Source organism: Podarcis filfolensis, assembly GCF_964270895.1.
Source record: "Podarcis filfolensis genome assembly, chromosome: 13".
Taxonomy (NCBI): domain Eukaryota; kingdom Metazoa; phylum Chordata; class Lepidosauria; order Squamata; family Lacertidae; genus Podarcis; species Podarcis filfolensis.
Genome location: NC_139615.1, coordinates 53,284,135 through 53,302,202, shown reverse-complemented (window position 1 = coordinate 53,302,202; position 18,068 = coordinate 53,284,135). Strand labels below are relative to the sequence as shown.

The following is an 18,068-nucleotide window of genomic DNA, read 5'->3' as shown; positions in this document are numbered from 1 at the left end:
GAGCTGCCTTTGGCCTGAACCAGACTCTTCTTGGGTTCTTATGGTCTTAACATCTGGAGCCCCCCCCAAGGGCCCAGTCTCCGATCCAAAGTGATCCTGTCCATGGAGCCTGGCTGAACATCTCCACCAGCGTGTACTTAAAAGCCGCAAGGATGTCTGGCTGGAAAGAGTGCAAGAGCCCTAATTTGGGCAGCTCCTGTAAGCCTCTGGTCTCTGTTTCTGCAAGATGGCTTTGCTTTCCAGGGGGGGCATCTTAGAAGCTGAAGGCACCGTGGAAATCAAATTCCGGAGGAAGGAGCTGCTGAAGACCATGAAGAGGATTGATGCCACCTATGCCAGGATTGCTGAGCAGCTGGGTAAGAAAAGAGAGAAGGGCTGTGGGGCTGTTTCCTGCCTCCCTACCCCCCCACCTTCCCCTTGGAATAAGGTTTCCACCCATTTTCAAAGGCCATATTTGATCCAGGGTGGGGAGGTGGGGGAGAGCAAATATTCTTGATGTGCTCTTTTTGGCATGTTTTGCTAGAGCAGACTGGACCACCCTGGCGCCCTCCATCGGCCCCATCCAGCACAGCTGCAGGATGACAGAACCATGGCCCTGCTGGCTGGGCTTGAAGGAAGATGCCGTCCCAAACATCTGGAGGGCACCAGGTTGGCAAAGGCTCCTCTGGTGAACCTGGAAGTCAGAAGAGAGGAAGCTGCTTTCTGCAGAGTCCGACTAGCGGTCTCTCGAGCTCAGCATTATCCACACCAATTCTTTGGGGTTTCAGGCAGGGAGTCCTTTCCAAGACTCCCCAGGACACCCCAGGGGAGATGGCGCCTGGGACCTTCTGCTTGCAAGGCAGATGCCCTGACCACTGAACTCTTTAGTCCTTCCCTGCACAGACTTCTTCCTCCCTGGCATTTTCCTCCCTGCCACGGATCAGCCGCTTTTTCTGGTGTCTACAGATTTTGTCTTCTCCTACAAAGACTTCTTGTATTCTGGGATTAACAGGTTCCCTGAGGCTCTCTGCAGAGGAGCACAAGGAGCTGGAGAAGCAGCTGAAGGCCCGCGAGGATTACCTCCTCCCCATCTTCCACCAGGTGGCAGTGCAGTTTGCTGACCTCCACGACACGCCAGGGAGGATGCAGGAGAAAGGAGTCATTACAGTTAAGTCATGGGTTTTTTTCTTCTCGCTCCCAAATTCTCTGTTCTTCCAGCCTCTGGAGTCTGATCATCCCTCATGCCTGAGAAGGTGTAGGAACTGTTTTTCGTTTCATTCAAGTTGGGAAAACAAGGGCTGGAATCCTTGTTCCACTAATGCTTGCTGCATCGCCTTTGTGCTCCATCTCACGCTAGCCTCTCTCACAGGGTTGTCATGAAGATAAAATGCAGGGAAGGGTCTTTGTCTGCTGGGCAGAGTGTCTTGGAGAAAGCGTGGAATGAAAATATAACCATACGCTTGTGGGCTCATGAACCTGCTCAGCTTCTGAGCCATACTTGCCCAACCTGCTGCCCCCCAGATGTGTTTGCCTCCCACTCTCATGGTTGGCCCCAGACTTGCCAAGACCTCCTGTCTTGTCACAGCAGAGTTGACTTGAGAGCATCATTCAGACTGCCTAAGGGGGGTTAAGTATGTCTACAACACTGGATAATGTGAATATCCTGATAAGCTTCCTCCGGCCAGTGCAATAATTTATTAATATTCCCATAAAAAAATTAACTAGCAACGACCTTATTTGCTCCCTTTTAGGACATTCTCCAGTGGAAAAATGCCCGGGCGTTCTTCTACTGGCGTTTGCGGCGCCTCCTGCTGGAGGAAGTCGTGAAGGCAGAGATCCTAGAGGCTCACAGCGAGTTAAGCAACAGCCACATCCAGTCCATGCTGCGACGATGGTTCCTGGAAACGGAGGGTGCCGTGAAGGTGCTTGGCTTGGCGCTGTTGCAAGGATGGGGTAGCCTCCAGCCCAAGCCAGTGTACTCTGGGGGTTCAGGGGGTTCTCCCTCTTTCCACCTCAGCTGCTGGCCGCGCACCGTTTGTATGTGTACATGGAGCCCTTGCAGCCAAACCCCTGTGTGCAATCTGCCTGTAGATATAAAATGCCTTAATAATTCAAAGCATGGGTAAAATTGTGGCATTTTCAGAGTGGAAGGCAAGTTTACAGAGAGGAGGGGGCTTAAAGCCTGTGCATTTCATCCCATTCTCACCTCTGGTTAAATGGGTTTGGCAAGCTTTTGTGTGATTTTCAAAAACCTTCAAGGCCTGCTTGGTTGGAAGTGGGGGTGAGGGGTGCATACTGCGTGAAGGACCTCTTTTCAAAGCCAGTCTGAGTTTCCATTCCTCCTCCTCTAGGGCTACCTCTGGGACAACAACCAAGTGGTGGTGGAATGGCTTGAGAAGCACCTGCAAGAGGAAGACGGGGCCAAGTCTGCCATCCAGGAGAACATCAAGTACCTGAAGAGAGATTATGCCCTCAAGCACATCCGAAAGTGAGTGTGAAGCGAGACAGCAGGGGGGCTGCTTGAGGAAGCTCAGCCTGTTTCCTGCAGGGGCTGCATCTGGCTCTTTCTGGGTTGGAAAGAGTTGCATAGCACGGATCTGGAGGGATGACCGTCCAGTGCTTGGTGCCTGATTCACATTGCAATCGCCATTGCAAGTTGAAAGTTCAGCATGGGGCTTCTGAATGCCAGTGGCTAGAAGCCACGAGGGGAGGGGGGGAGCACTCTTGTGCTTGGGTCCCGCTTGTGGGTTTTCCTTAATGGGCATTTGGCCAGCCGCTGTGAGTGCAGGATGCTGGGCTGGGTGGCCTCCCATGGGCCTGATTCAACAGCCTGCATTCTTAAATGACCCCCTTCCTTCTCCCTCATAACACCCCCCCTTTGCAGCTTAGTTCAAGCAAACCCCGAAGTTGCCATGGACTGCATCATTCACATGACCCAACACATCACTCGTGCTCAGAGGGCCCAGATCTCTCACCTCCTGGCAACAATGGACAACCCTTCCTCCTCGTGACTAGGGCATAGCTGCAGCAGGAACAGGCACACGCCCACCATCGGCCTCCTTCAGACCTGACAGCCTCACGGCCAAGCGGCGCAGCACAGAATGCATCTTCAGCGCAGGGCTCAACCAGCAGTTCCTAGAGCACAGCCACGTGGCAGGCGCAGTGGAACGGGCCTTTGGAGGACAGCTGTCTGTCGTGCACCTGAGGACAAAATTATCCCCAGCTGTTTGGCTGGCTATCAACCAAAGGTCATCTGCAAGTGTATGTTACCCAGCTACTGGTGTCCAAGACAAGTCTCGCCAGGTGTTTTCACATCAAAATGTATTGTCTTTATAAAATAACAGTACCAGTTTTCAGTGACTTTTTTTTTAAAAAAAATGTCTGTGATAGAATTGTGCATTGGGGAACAATGCCAGTAACCACTTCCAAACCAGTCTCCAAGGCCTTGGCAAAATGTTGTGTCACACAGACTGCACTGCAGCCACACTGCACCACAGAACACATTGCAGAAGTTCCTACAAAAAATGTTGCTGCTTCTTGGTTGCAGATGACGTTTTTAGCCCCATTTGCCTGATGTAGGAAGTTTTGTCAATTTTCCTAATGAAAGGGATTATTCCGTCTCCCTCCATCATCCTTCCCAACTGCATCCCTCGAGCGCAAGGCAATTCTGCCAGGGTCTGCCCACCTCAAAAGCAAAGCAGCATCTCCACCTTCGGTTGGAAATATTTGCCCATTTCCTGGCGGTGCCTAAGGCTGTGCCTCCATCGCCAACCTAGTGGTTCCATCAAAGGTTGGCCTAATGGGATTAAGCGGACGCCATGGCCGTTGGAGGCATTGGGTAGGTTGTTGGAATAGGCTGCAACCTGGGAATTCACAGTGCATTTCAAAGGTGTAAGCACCCGGCAGGTGGAATGTATTGTAATCTGCATAATGTTGAGCATTGTAAGTCCCCCCCCAAGAAAACTTATATAAGTGTGTAAAGGGCAAAGGTGGCAACCGAAGGGAAGTTTATGTTGCTAATCCTATCCACTGTTGAGTGTTGCATAGCCTGACAGTCGCACTGACGTTCCAGCATCCAAACCAGGCTGCCATGGACTATTCAAGCCCAGGTGGGTGTTGAGGAACTTGTTGTGTTGAGTTCAGTGAAAGGTGGGAGTTTTTTCTAAGAGAAAAAGAGAGTTCTGGTTTCTTCCTTCAAGGAAGGAAGCACCAAGTTCAAAAAAGTTGCTCTTTCTCCTAGCAAATATATTAATTTATGTGCACATTGTCATGGGGGGGGGGTCCTCTACTGTTCAAGCGTCTAATAAAAACAGCAATGTTTACTAGAAATGATCCTCTCTGGATTTTATTTACAGATGCCACATGCATTTTGTCTGTTACCATGTCAGAGACTCACAAAACAGGTCTGAGCATTTCCAACTAGATTTGTTCTTGGCCATAAAGCTATTTCCTCTCCATTGCTCTTGTTCTGAATTGCAATCTTGATTTATTTTTGGACATACGTCTCTTCCATTACTGCCTCTAGCATTAATCCTTCTTTATTGTGATTTTTTTAAAAAAAATCATAAGGCCAACAGTAGTAAATTATTGGATGGCAAGTCATGTCATGTAAGCAGAACTGACATTACATTTTCCAAGGGAGGTTTCCTTAAACAATAAAAATTCTGTTAGTGGTCACTTTTCTGGTTTTCATAGAACCATAGAATCACAGAGTTGGACGGGATCCCAAGGGTCCTCTAGTCCAGCCCCCTGCAGTGCAGGAGTAACAGCTAAAGCACCCCGGCAGATGGCCCCCCAACCACTGTTTAGAAAGAGTCTACCACCTTTTGAGAAAGTTCTTCCTAATGCTTAATGAGAATCTCTTTTTATTTTTTGTAATTTGGATCCATTGGTTTTAGGTTAACTTACATTCCCAAACCTTTCTAAGATTGCATGTGTTTGGGCAGGGGCTGCAGGATTGCTATTGATGCCATGCTGTCCTTTTTCACTAGTGAAGACATTTGTGGGACCTTCCTGTGAAAGAGGTTGCTGATAGGCAGCCGGTGGGCTCAGCCACACTTCCGCCAGGGAAACTTGCTCTTTACTGCTGAATGGGAGCAAACGTTTGTTGGGTTTTCCGCAGGTGGACGTTTGCTCCCATTCAACACTAAAGAGCAGGTTTCCCTGGGGGAAGCGCTGGGACAAGTGGACATGTGGGCGAGCCCTGGGTCTGCTGCGTCATATGAAGGCTTGCCCAAAAAGACACCCAGGAACCCGAGAATTAATAGCAACTCCTGCTTTTGTTTTATATGATTCTGGACTTGGTGGGGATTTACATATGAGTAAAAATATCCATATGCTTGAGTTATCCCAAGCTGAAAAACCAACCCAGTCCAGAACATAACTTCTGCTGCCCTGAAAACAACAGACTTGCCATGCAAAACAGTGTGAGGAACCTCCAGCCCACGGGCGACTGATTCTTCCAAAACTACACCCAGCTTTTCATCAGCTGATGGACAGGGGTAGGGTTCAATTCTTTATTGGCATGTGATTTCAACACAGTAAGACTGAGCAGGGGGTCAAATCCTGCTCTGACTCCTGCAGAGAGGAGGACTGAGCTGTCTGCTCATCAGCTGATGACAAGGGAGTTCAGTTCTGCTCAGGGTTGCTTTGCAGTCACCTGATGTCATTATGACGCCAGAAAATTGACATGTGTGGTATCACCTGCCTGTCACAGTTGGCCCCTGGGGCTGGGGGGAGATAAGCGTCTGGCCTGCTGAACCAAAAATATTGCCCCCCCCCCACTGTAAACAATAGCAGATTTGCATTACTTCTGGCAAAAGAGAGCTCCAATGGCAGCCCAGCCGTATGATGGGGCTCAACTCTCCTGGCCATCTCTTTCTGCAGGGCTGCTACCCTGACACCTGCCTTGATCAACGTTCTCAGACTTGTGGTTGTGTAAACAAGCCCAAGAGGAAGGAACTTTCCCATTCAATATTTCCACAGTCTATAAAGGAGAGCAAATATTTTGTTCCAGATCTGAAAAAGACTTTGTAAAAATTCTATCCAACCAGTGTTTAGTAAAACATTATTAAAAATATAAATATTACATCAAGGTCATACTGGCATCAGCAGACTAAACGTTAAATTGTAAGTTTTCAAATTTTAAAACCAGTTTCCAGTTTTTCCTCCTGTTGGTGGACCTATTCATTTATTTACCTTGTGACCTAATGCTGCAGCCCTGGAAACACTCACCTGGAAGCAGTAAGCCCCACTGAAGAGGGTGGGGTGCACGTCAAAGAAATTCATCCACAGGAATTAATTGCAAAAAAAGAGCCACAGTCCTTTTTCAGCTGTAGAAAAGCCCTATCGGTTAAACATAAAAAAATAGTATTGGGTCTGGCACATGTGCCATTTTATCTCTAAGTATCCAAAGTACTTCTTTTAAAGTTCAGGTAAAAAAAGGGAAAGAACCTGACATAAAAGATTTGCAGTATTTTGCTGTGCTTCTGAATAATTTAAGGTTTTTGTTTTGTTTTCATGTCACTACAACATTTAAAAAAAAAATTGATGCTGAATACACAATTCCTTTTTGTTTTCATAAAAATAAATTATAAATAAAATTTACAACAGTAATACTGCCTAGTACAATAATTAGGAAATACTATACACAAGTCTAGAATATAAATCCTAAATTATTTCTCCTTTGTTTTAAAAGCCTAAGGTAATGTTTTATCCAGTGTAAAGTTCCTTATTTAGTACAGCCTTTGCCAAGCCGACGCTCCCCAGCTGTTTTTGGCCACGGGTCCCATCCATCCTGGCTCACACAGATGTGCAGGTGGGGCCGAGGCTGGAGGGCACAGATTTTGGTGAGGGCTGAGCTGAGACTTTCTCTACCAGGGAACACGAGCCATCCTCCTCCCTCGAGAGGCAGAGCCTTCCTGGCACCTCGGAAGACTCTGCTGCCCATGGCCTGGACTAGACTGAGACCACCTGGCAGCTGCTCAGGGGCTTCCCAGAAGGGATGGCTGAAGACTGGGCAGAGGGAGGATGCTGGAGGGAAGGGAAGGGAGAGCCAAAGGAAGGGTCCAAAGCGAGAAATAGGAGCCTGCAGGGAGGGAGAGTAGCTGGATGCTGTGGCTTGAGATGGACAGAGGGGAGGGGAGATTCGCCCCCTTTTGCCTGAAGAGAAGAGAGGCTGGTCAAGAGGCAGGGGGATCACTAATGGAAGTGAAGCCTCTGGGAACTGGGGAAGAAGGTCTGGGGAGGAACCACCAGCAGGCCCCAGAGTGGAGCTGGGGGCACACAGTTGCAACTAGTGATAGAAAGCTCAGCCAGTTGTGGCTTGGACTGTCACAAATGACTGAGCAACCCTAATGGGCTTCAGAACAGCCCAAGCATCAGCGGGGGGGGGGGGGGGGGCTTTGCTGAAATTTTGCAGCTTGCCTTGGAGCACACCAGGATCCCTTCACATCAGTTAGTGTCTTCAAGACTATGCACCTCACCAAAATCTCTTGCTTGGGATGCTTGAAGGAGCAGCAAGGCATGTTCTCCTCCCCAATGTAGATAATTTTGCAGGCTCAAAGCACCCCCAGAAGGAACTGGGCTTCTCTGTTTCTCAGTCAGGCTCAAGGGACGGGAATGGCTCTTTCAGAGAAGGGCGATAGGCTTGTTTCCTTGGGCGCTGATGTACTGAGTGGCAGAGATGGGGTCCAGCGTTGTGTATGTTGTGTAGAGGCCTGTCACTTGCAAGTCTGAAAAGGAGGGGTGGTCAGTGTTGTTGCTGGAGGCAGGGGTGAGGCCAGCGGGGGCCAGGTCGCAGTCAGAGAGGGCCAGAGAAGAGTTGCTGAAAGCACCCAGGCTCTCCAAGTTGAAGCTCTCGTCTTTCATCTCTTCCCAGATGTTACCTTTTCATAATAGGGACAACAACAGAGCAGTGAACATTGGTGACAGTTCAGCTTTGAGAAGGTGGAAGGTGCAAGAGAGGAGGATTGCGAAATGCACCAGTTGTCCACAATCACATTGGCTCTAGTGAGAAGAGGCCCATCTCCCTCCATGATGAAACCAGCCAGCTGTCCTAAGGAAGCCCATGAGCGATCCCCATCTCAAACCTCATGAGTACCTACCTAGATCCCCACTTGGACCGGTATCAACCCCTCCACAGCTGAGTTCAAATCCCACATTAAAGAATGATAGAGTTGGAAAGGACCCCAAGGCTCACCTAGTCCAACCCTCTGCAAGGCAGGAATCACAGCTGGAGAATCCCTGCCATCCAGCAGTCATCTCCACCCCCCAACTCTTCCCCTTACCTTGTAGTGCAAAGTCCATGATGCTGGGGTCAAGGGCATCCACCTCTGCGTTCATGTCGGTCATCACGCTGAGGAAATCTGGGGCACGGCTCATCGGATGCTGAGGAAGGGGACTCTGGCTAAGACCGTGCAGCGGGTGCAAGGGGGGGGTCTGCGCAGGAGCAGGCGAATCTGGAGTCATGCACGCTTGCGTCTGGATCTGGTGGTGCAGTGGGAGGGACTGCAGGGCGAGTGTCATGACCGGCTGGGGCTGCAACTGTGAGATGCGCCCTGCGGCTGCCGCCATGTGGCTCCACGTGGAACCGTCCCCCGCAGACTGCTTGCTCACCCGCCTGCAGCTCTCGGGTCGGTCTGTGATGAGCTTGTCCAGCTCCTCTGCAAGGGGAGATTGCCATTGATGCATAGGGAGTAAAGTCCCTCAGAAGGGCCCCCAGCTCAAGAAAATATAGAAATTATATCTTTCCACAGCACTAAGGCCACATTGACGCGATACACTTAAAGCGCTGAAAGGCGGCATATAAATAGATACCAACATAGCATAAAATTGGGAGCCCTGTGCATGGCCTCAAGTGCCTGGGAGGAAAAGCAGACATAAGCTTTAAAAAAATTAAGAGACCAGCTAAACGAGCTGCTGTCTGTGTGGAGGGAGCAGCCTCCATGCCCGTGGGCATCACCCTCCGCGCATCTCCTCCCCTGCAGGGGTGTGGCAGCCACATCCGGTGATTTTGACGTTTCTCCCTGCCAGAGAACTATTGGCAGGCAGGGCCCCCAGGAGCCTCCTCAGCCAGGTGCCGGCCTGCTGCTCACCTGGGTTGGCCATGCTCCGGAGAATGGCTGCCAGGTCTTTCCTCTTCCACTTCTGCATCTCCTCTTCCATCTTGTCTATCTTGGCGGGGTTGAGGGCCCACAGGCAGCCTTTGCGGGACGTGCCGCTCATCTTATTCTCCACCTTCTCAAAGCATTTGTTGAGGGACAGGTTGTGGCGGACGGAGTTCTTCCACCCATCGGGCGCTGTCTGCAAAAGGGAACAAGGCCACTTCCTCAGGTCATTTAAGAAGAAAAAAAGCCCTGTGTCCAGGGGTGGGATTGTGCCCTTCAAAGGCAAAGCACCAGCGAGCACTCCAAGAGGCAACATCATTGCTATGGGACCCAAATGGGTCCTACGTGAACAAAGGTTGCAGCAAGGACCTTTTAGTTTAGAGAAAAGGTGAGTAAGAATGATAGAAGTTTATAAAATTATGCGTGGTGTTGAGAAAGCTGACAGAGAAAAAAGTTTTCTCCCTCTCTCATAAGACTAGAATTCATGGACACCCTATGAAGTTAAATACTGGGAGACTGAAGACAGATCAAATAGAGGACTTTATCATGGAGACAGTTAGACTGTGGAACTCCCTCCCACAGGAGGCAGTGATAGTGACCAACTTGGATGCTTTACAAAAGGATGGGGCAAATTCAATGCCTATCAGCCAGGATGGCTCTGCTCTGCCTCTGCAGTTCTCCATGTCAGCTGCAAGGCAAGCCCTGCCTCCCTCACCTTGAAATAGGGGAAGTGCTCCTTCATGAAGCTGTAGATCTCGCTGACCGGGAGGCTGCCCGTCCTGCTGTTTTTCAGGGCCATGGCAATCAAGCAGCTGCAAGGAAGAGGAGAAGTCAGAGTTTCCTCCCCACCTTCCTGTTCTTGTTGCTGCTTCCATTTATATTCCACCTTCTAATCCAAGGAGCAAAAAGGTTGGAGTACATGGTTCTCTCCTCTTCACTTTAACCTCACAACCACCTAGTGAGGGAGGCTTACACTGAGAGACAGCGAGTGGCCCCAAGGTCGCCCAGTGAGCTTCATGGCTGAGGGGGGAAACTTGAACCTTGGCCTCCCAGGCCTTAGCCCAGCACTCTTGTTCTGGTGGTGCAGAACGTCCCCCCCCCCTTTGCAGACCGTTCCTCGGAGTAATCTCTCCCCATTTCAGTAACTCCAGGGCACAGTAAACCCCCTCCCACAAGTCATCCCTTCTGCATTTACAGGACTTAGGTCCAGTTAAGGATTGTTTTGCAATTTTTTCACAGCGTAAAGTTCTTTTCTCATTTATGATGGACAAGTGAGAATGACAGAGGATGTTTACTGTGGGATGGGTGCTGTTTGCGGATGCTGCACTACTGCAACACCCACACAACCCGGCTGGCATCAGCATGTGGGGCTTGTTTGTTGTTTGTTTCTCTTTAGCTGGATTGATCCTTAGTGGGGAAAATCCAATAAGAGAAAGAGGAAAAAGAAACTCTGTCACTAATTACAGTACAGTTGCACCTTACATTAATTTAACTGGTGCAGTTTCAACCATGCGCAGTTAAAGGCTGGCCTGTTGGGACTATGCAAACTAAAGACACATGAGGTTTAAGTGTGTTCATTCCCAAATTAAGCCCCACACCTGGAAGCCCTTTGGAACAGCAACTCACTTCAGCTGCAGTTGCTGAGTTTGGGGCAGAGACTTCTCTGGGGATAAGATGGGCAGGTGTGCCTGGGCAAAGTGTGGTCCTTCTCACCTGTAGGAGTAGATAGGCTTGGGGTAAGGCTTCGCCTGCTGTTCCTGGGTGCTGTGAGGAGCCAGGCGGGGGGGCTGTGAGTATTGAGGCTGCGTCCCGTAAGAGGTGCTGTAGATGGTCGTTGGAGGGCACTGGGGTGGGGAAGAGGGGAGGGGGGAGAAAGGGGGGAAAGTTTCAGCTCTCTCAGCAGTTAAATTGAGACTTTAAAGACCTTTTCCTTCATCATAAGGGGTGGGGAGAGGAGGATACCAAGACACAGATATAACTTATAACATTACATGTTAGCCTGGACTGAGAGGTGACATAATAGCCAAAATTCTGGATTTATATTTGGATTTAAATCTAGGCTTCCTTCTCCAAAGCCAAGTCTTTAGATTAAATCTCTGGATTTAAACCTGGGCCTCTTGCTCCAAAATCAAGGCCTGAACCCCACTTTCGTTCGACCCATATTTTGACCATATTGTGTACAAATTGCTCTCCTGGGTCCGAGGGCTTTTCTCATTGTTCTGCTGCTGTGCCTTGTGAAAATCCAATCTTACCCACTGAATCTGAATTTATCAGATGTGCTGGAAATCCAAAGAGAGATTGAGTTTGACCGAGCTTCAGTTCAGTGCGTAAGACTGAATTTTCGCAAGGCACAGCAGCCAAACGACGAGAAATGCCCTCAGACCCAGGGGAAATAATCAGGACACAATATGATCAAAATACGGGTCAAGTGAAAGTGTGGATGAGCCCTACCTCTGCATTAAATTGGGATTAAATCTCTGGATTGCAATCTGAGCCTCTTGCTCTGAATCCAAACACATGCTGCTTCCTCTACCAACCCCCCACTGTGGCCCCCCGCCATGCTTTCAAATAAAGGCAAATAAACCCGCAGCAGCTCAGCTTGGGTCACTTGCCCTTGACTTGGCTGCGCTTCTTTGTTAAAGTTGTTTTACGTCCCCTTAAAGCTCTGTGCCTCAACATACACACAGCCTCAGGAGCAGGAGATGGTACCTGTTGCGCGTGTTGAGCGATGGTGAACACCTGCTGGACATGGCGGGGCAGAGGAGGGAAGAGGGGGGCTGCCTGCGCTTGCAGACTGGGAGACAGCTGCCCCCCAACCACATACTGGCTTATCTGCTGCCAAAGGAAAGAGAAGAGGAACGTCAGTTGAACCAGGTCAGAAACGCCTCCTTGGTCAGGAATGGGGAGGGAAAGGAAGTGCTTACATTGGCAGTGTGAGATGAAACGGCGTTCAGTCCTCCCAGAATGCCTTGAGGCAGGCTGGCCTGGATGTGGATCATTGCTCCAGGAGTCCCTGCGGTGGCGTGCAGATTCCCTGGCATAGACCCTGCTGGGCAACGGGAGAGACATGGGGCATTGTGAGTCTTCCAGTGTGTGTGCAGACAAAACCAAGCCACTCGCACACACAAGAGAAGTGCCAGCACATGTCCGTTTAGCACCCGAGGCACGCACAGAGGCCAAAACAAATGAATAAATCTGCAGGGCGGTAGAAATAAGGAGGGGAAAACACTCCCCACCCCACCCCCTGAAAGGCCTCCCATAGCAGTTGATGGAGCAACTCAACATCCCCGCAAGAGACCTACCTGTCTGCTGCAGCACAGCATTCTGGGAGCTGAGTCCAAAGTCCATCCTTTCGCTGGCCATTTGTTGCAGTCGAGGGACGTCCACGGAAGTCAGCCAGGACAGGGACTGTAAGTCACCGGGGAGGTCGTCTTCACCCAGTTGTGAAGGGTCAGAAGCCAAGAGTCTACAGAGCGGGGAAACAAGACGCACAGGTGAGAGACTTAGGATGGGCTTTTCCCCAATAGTCTTGAGGCTGGACACAAATCCCTGCTGAGTGTCAGCCACTGCAACCCAGCCCCAATTCACACAGCATGGGCCCAGGCCCACAACTGGGAATCTGAGAAACTGTTGTGGACACCACAAAGCACCCTAATTTTATGAAATAAATAAAAGCTTTATTTATTGAAATACATCCAAGAGTATTAAAAGAACTGGCAGATGTGATTTCAGAACCACTGGCAGTCATCTTTGAGAATTCCTGGAGAACAGGCGAAGTCCCGGCAGACTGGAGGAGGGCAAATGTTGTCCCTATTTTCAAAAAGGGGAAAAGAGAGGACCCAAATAATTACCGCCCAGTCAGTCTGACATCAATACCAGGGAAGATCATTAAGCAAACAGTCTGTGAGCACCTAGAAAGGAATGCTGTGATCACCAATAGTCAGCATGGATTTCTGAAAAATAAGTCATGTCAGACTAACCTGATCTCGTTTTTTGACAGAATTACAAGCCTGGTAGATGAAGGGAACGCAGTGGATGTAGCCTACCTTGATTTCAGCAAGGCATTTGACAAGGTGCCCCATGATATTCTTGTAAAGAAGCTGGTAAAATGCGGTCTTGACTATGCTACCACTCAGTGGATTTGTAACTGGCTGACTGACCGAACCCAAAGGGTGCTCATCAATGGTTCCTCTTCATCCTGGAGAAGAGTGACTAGTGGGGTGCCACAGGGTTCTGTCTTGGGCCCGGTCTTATTCAACATCTTTATCAACGACTTGGATGATGGACTCAAGGGCATCCTGATCAAATTTGCAGATGACACCAAGCTGGGAGGGGTGGCTAACACCCCAGAGGACAGGATCACACTTCAAAACGACCTTGACAGATTAGAGAACTGGGCCAAAACAAACAAGATGAATTTTAACAGGGAGAAATGTAAAGTATTGCACTTGGGCAAAAAAAATGAGAGGCACAAATACAAGATGGGTGACACCTGGCTTGAGAGCAGTACATGTGAAAAGGATCTAGGAGTCTTGGTTGACCACAAACTTGACATGAGCCAACAGTGTGACACGGCAGCTAAAAAAGCCAATGCAATTCTGGGCTGCATCAATAGGAGTATAGCATCTAGATCAAGGGAAGTAATAGTGCCACTGTATTCTGCTCTGGTCAGACCTCACCTGGAGTACTGTGTCCAGTTCTGGGCACCACAGTTCAAGAAGGACACTGACAAACTGGAACGTGTCCAGAGGAGGGCATCCAAAATGGTCAAAGGCCTGGAAACGATGCCTTCTGAGGAACGGCTAAGGGAGCTGGGCATGTTTAGCCTGGAGAAGAGGAGGTTAAGGGGTGATATGATAGCCATGTTCAAATATATAAAAGGATGTCACATAGAGGAGGGAGAAAGGTTGTTTTCTGCTGCTCCAGAGAAGCGGACACAGAGCAATGGATCCAAACTACAAGAAAGAAGATTCCACCTAAACATTAGGAAGAACTTCCTGACAGTAAGAGCTGTTTGACAGTGGAATTTGCTGCCAAGGAGTGTGGTGGAGTCTCCTTCTTTGGAGGTCTTTAAGCAGAGGCTTGACAACCATATGTCAGGAGTGCTCTGATGGTGTTTCCTGCTTGGCAGGGGGTTGGACTCGATGGCCCTTGTGGTCTCTTCCAACTCTATGATTCTATGATTCTATGAAAGCTTTAACCTGTACTTATTCTATTTCTAACTTTCTGAAAGTGTTTAATTATTGTTGCTAATTCTTATTACTGATCAGTTCATTGTTTTCTCTTTATTGCAAAACCACTTTGAGGTTGTTGTTTTAACAATCAAGTGGTGTGTACTTAAAAAAATAAAATAAAATAATTCTCAAATAGGAGGCTGGCAATGATCAGAACCCCCACTCCCCCCAGACAACAGGCAAAAGCATCCAGAAGTTATAACCATCTGGGGTGGGGTGCGGAATCACAATTAAAACACAGGTAACAAATAAAACAAAAAACAGGCAACCTCTCCCAATACCAAATAATAAAAAAATCCATTTTAAAAAAAGTAAAAAGAAAATATTGGGAGGAGCAAAGGGTCTGGGTGGGCATGAAGGGGGTGTGTGAGGGCTCATGGTGCCCACGGGCACCACATTGGGGACCCTGGTCATACAGTCTTCAATATTATTTCACTCCCAAGTACATTAATGAAAGTAAAAATCCCATTTCACCTGGGTGCACAAAAGTACTGAAACCTAGAACCACAGTGTTCTAGCAGAATTTGCCACACTTGGCTTATTGCAGATTGAGCGTCAAAAAATTTCCTGTTATCTAAAATAAGATTATAGATGCTTTTTCTGATAGACATATGCATCATTGGCTGAAGGCACTGAGCTTACGCCCTAAAATAAATCTGGCATTTGCACTTGCTCCCTTTGCAATTTTCAAGAGTTTAATAATGCAACTGTTGCAGCCAAGTTAGTTCACAGAGCTTTGTGCTCACATTTCTCAAAAGTGTTTTGCCGTTTTCCTCTGCCAACCTCAAAGCAAAACTCGGCTCGTTTTTCTCTTTTTAAGGCCAAGGGTGATTGCAGGAAGCAAAGGTGACGCCCCTGCTAGGACCCTCCTGCCCCCCCCCCCCCGTGCTCTCTTCTTCCTCAGTATTAGTCCTTTCCTGCAGGATGGAATAAGCCGCCTTGTCAGGCAGGGCTGGTGGAGTTCTGGGCCTGGGAAAGAGCATCAGGTGGTCCCCCCTTCCTCCTCCGCCATTGGCCAGGCTGTGAGTAAACAGGAGCATCAAATGGTTTAAAAACTGGGGAAGGTCCCTGTCGTTTGCAACAGTTGGCCCTGGGCATTGTAAGGCGAGGAGGCATTGTGCTCCAGCGACTGTTGGCCAGGCGGGGGGGGGGGCACACGTGGCTGCCTTTTGTTTTTGGGATTCTTGCTTAATTGTTTTCTCCCCCTTTTTACAAACTTCCCATTAATCTGGCTGAATGACAGCAGACACACAACCCCGTGCCATCTGGCACTCTGGGGCCCCTGGCAACACTCAGCCCCCCCCACAACAAATAAATGGGGTCAGGTGGGCGGGGAGGGTCAAGACCCACTGCACACGCCTCCTGTCAGCGAGCGCATGGCCCGCCCCCTGCAGCACATGGCTGGGTGGGAGCACCATCTCCTCCTCCAGCTGATCTTCTCTGGAGAACAAGCTGCTTTCTATGGCAGATCTAAAGGATCCCTGTTCATTCTTCTCCCTAATAAACACTTCCTCGTAAATCCGCCTTGTGTGGAGGAGAAGGGAAGGCGCCTGCCCCTTTTCTGTACCAAAGGGCACCATCTTTGCACAACTAGCCTACAGGGTAGACCTCTCACCCCTTTCCTGTGTCCCCACTCTGTATGGAGACAGGGGTTGGCACAGAGTTAGAGGGAAATATAGCTTTGAGAACACGCACTCAAAACCCTTTTAAACTTCTTGAACTGGATGTTATGAGCCACCAACCAAGGCTAAAGCCAGCTCCCCTGGCTAGACAGTCTAGACTCATAGAACTGTAGAGCTGGAGGGATGCCAAGGGCCATCTAGCCCAACTCCCTGCAGTGCAGGACCTGCAAGATGGTTGTGTTATGTAAAAGGGGCTGAAAGGAAAACAATGGCACAGGAATAAAGCCTGCATTTCTAGCCATTGGATGTTTTGGATTTAGGTGGCTTTTCCATCTGAAACAGGCTTTGGTTCTGCACACCATGAAAAACAAGCAGGGTGGCTCCGTCTGCCAACCGCTCTCCCCTCAACTGATTGCCCACAAGGGTGAAGTCGCCAAGCACTCACTCCAGGCACTTGGTTCTGTGAGGCCCCCCCCCCCGTCTCCGACTCTGCCTAATACCAGCTCAGGCAGTGGTCCATCGCGCTTGGTTTTGTCAGCCTGGGTACATGAACTGCCTAGTGTGGGCATGCACAGCCACAGATGGGCATCCTTCCTTGGAGGGTTTTAAGCAGAGGTTTGGACGCCTCCTGTCCTGGATGCTGCAGCTGAGGTCCCTGCACTGCAGGGGGTTGGACTAGAGGACCCTCAGAGGTCCCTCCCAGCTCTACCATTCTCTGATTCCACGATGAGCTCTGCAGGGCTTCAGGTGGGTGTTTTCCCCAGCCCTGGCATAAAAGACCACCAGTTGAACCCAGACTTCCCTCATTGTGTTTGATTTGTTGTCCTTTCAAAAGGCAGAGTAAAAATGCCACATGGAGATAATTTTTCTCCCCCACTGCCACCCCCATAACTCCCATTCCTGTGGCTGTTTTCATCTTAATCCACCAGTGACTCCAGAAGACAGAGGAAGCAGCTGCACGGGCACCCCCCACCCATGCTGCTGGACTACAGCACCCACCAGCCCCTGCAGTCAGCCCAGCCAAGTGGCCAGGGATGCTGGGAGATGTAGTCTTAACAATGCATGGAGAGCCAAAACAGGTTCCTTCCCCCTGAGGAGGGGACTATAGATGTCTCCTCCAAGGCAAGCACACAAACAGTAAATCCCACTCCATGGGGTGCTAATCACCCTTTGCAATGACATATTTCTTCACGGAGAGCAGGTTCCCTGGCACTCCACAGCTGGAGTAGAAACCAGAAGCAGCAGGCTCTATTCCTTCCTCTCACTTTATTCCTGATGGAGCCACAGAGCAAAACCATCCTGGATCCCAGCAAAGCCGGCCAGAGGGGGGCGTATTGGGGGCTGGGGGTCCTCCACACTTCCCCTTGCTCTGCCTTTCTAGGCACAGGTCTGGGATTTCATGTCCAAGCACTTTTTTCTGGCGCTTTCCCTGCAAAAGCCTGCTCTTTTCTGCTGAAAACAATTCTGCAGAAAACCAAAACTGAAGTTTGATCTGATTCAGTGGTAAAGATTGGGTTTTCCTAGGGACAGCAGTGGGGCAAAAAAAAGGGGTGCAAGCTTTAGAAGTGCTTGGGCACAGAGCAGAAAAGCCCAGGCAGGACAAAGGGGCCTGTGGAGGAGTCCTCAGGCGGGAGCCCTATTTACTGAGACACACAAGCGCACGAGTGCGGCAGCCCTGGGTGCCATCTGGGGGCTGCACATCTAGTGGTTAGAGTGTCAGACTAGCACTCGGGAGGCCGGGGCTAGAGCCCCACTCAGCTATGAAGCCCCCTGGGCTCTGAGCCCAACCTACCTCACAGGGTTGCTGTGGGGATTGAGTGAGGAGGGGGAGAACCATGTGACCATCTTGAGCTCCTGGGGGGGGGAGGTGGGATATAAACACAATTAATTATAAGATGAGATGAGATGTCATCGTGGGCCTGGCCATGCTTGTGTCTGCGCAGCACTCTCCCTTGCCGGACCAGGGTCAGGTGTGCACATTGTAGCAATTGGCGACAAAGGCTAGTTCTTAACATTTAAGCATCACAGCATCTATCAAACCAGGCAACAGGGAGCAGTGTCTGCACAAAGGTTTGATGGTCAGAGAACTGAAGGCCTCTCAGATCGGTCTTTCAAAACTGCGACTC

General features: G+C 49.7%; 3 protein-coding genes across 23 annotated transcripts in view; 2 read left to right on the top strand and 1 right to left on the bottom strand.

The window, feature by feature from the left end:
- ACACB (acetyl-CoA carboxylase beta) overlaps positions 1 to 3,343 on the top strand; it is an 81,529-nt gene extending 78,186 nt beyond the window's left edge. For all 14 annotated transcript variants that reach the window (XR_014541260.1, XR_014541261.1, XR_014541262.1 and 11 more), the window contains 5 exons: positions 244 to 356; positions 992 to 1,146; positions 1,731 to 1,901; positions 2,331 to 2,467; positions 2,864 to 3,343. Coding sequence is in view for 7 of the 14 variants with exons in the window: in XM_083583759.1 (XP_083439885.1) it covers positions 244 to 356; positions 992 to 1,146; positions 1,731 to 1,901; positions 2,331 to 2,467; positions 2,864 to 2,990 (703 nt within the window). In the remaining 7 variants the exon portion in view is untranslated. The remainder of the gene's footprint in view (positions 1 to 243; positions 357 to 991; positions 1,147 to 1,730; positions 1,902 to 2,330; positions 2,468 to 2,863) is intronic.
- Positions 1 to 18,068, bottom strand: part of FOXN4 (forkhead box N4) — a 52,477-nt gene that overhangs the window by 9,396 nt on the left and 25,013 nt on the right. For 3 of the 8 annotated variants that reach the window (XM_083583879.1, XM_083583880.1, XM_083583881.1), the window contains 8 exons: positions 12,389 to 12,552; positions 12,011 to 12,135; positions 11,796 to 11,921; positions 10,800 to 10,930; positions 9,802 to 9,898; positions 9,075 to 9,282; positions 8,268 to 8,642; positions 3,487 to 7,865 (listed from right to left, as the gene is read on the bottom strand). In XM_083583879.1, the coding sequence (XP_083440005.1) occupies positions 7,609 to 7,865; positions 8,268 to 8,642; positions 9,075 to 9,282; positions 9,802 to 9,898; positions 10,800 to 10,930; positions 11,796 to 11,921; positions 12,011 to 12,135; positions 12,389 to 12,552 (1,483 nt within the window). In that variant the 3' untranslated portion in view covers positions 3,487 to 7,608. Of the gene's footprint in view, positions 1 to 3,486; positions 7,866 to 8,267; positions 8,643 to 9,074; positions 9,283 to 9,801; positions 9,899 to 10,799; positions 10,931 to 11,795; positions 11,922 to 12,010; positions 12,136 to 12,388; positions 12,553 to 18,068 lie in introns of those variants that run through there. The other 5 variants (XM_083583883.1, XM_083583882.1, XM_083583884.1 and 2 more) reach the window with 5 other exon arrangements.
- The window catches only part of MYO1H (myosin IH), a 96,331-nt gene continuing 88,249 nt past the window's right edge, over positions 9,987 to 18,068 (top strand). Inside the window, exon 1 of the mRNA XM_083583802.1 lies at positions 9,987 to 9,993. Coding sequence (XP_083439928.1) covers position 9,993 — 1 coding nt within the window. The 5' untranslated portion in view covers positions 9,987 to 9,992. The remainder of the gene's footprint in view (positions 9,994 to 18,068) is intronic.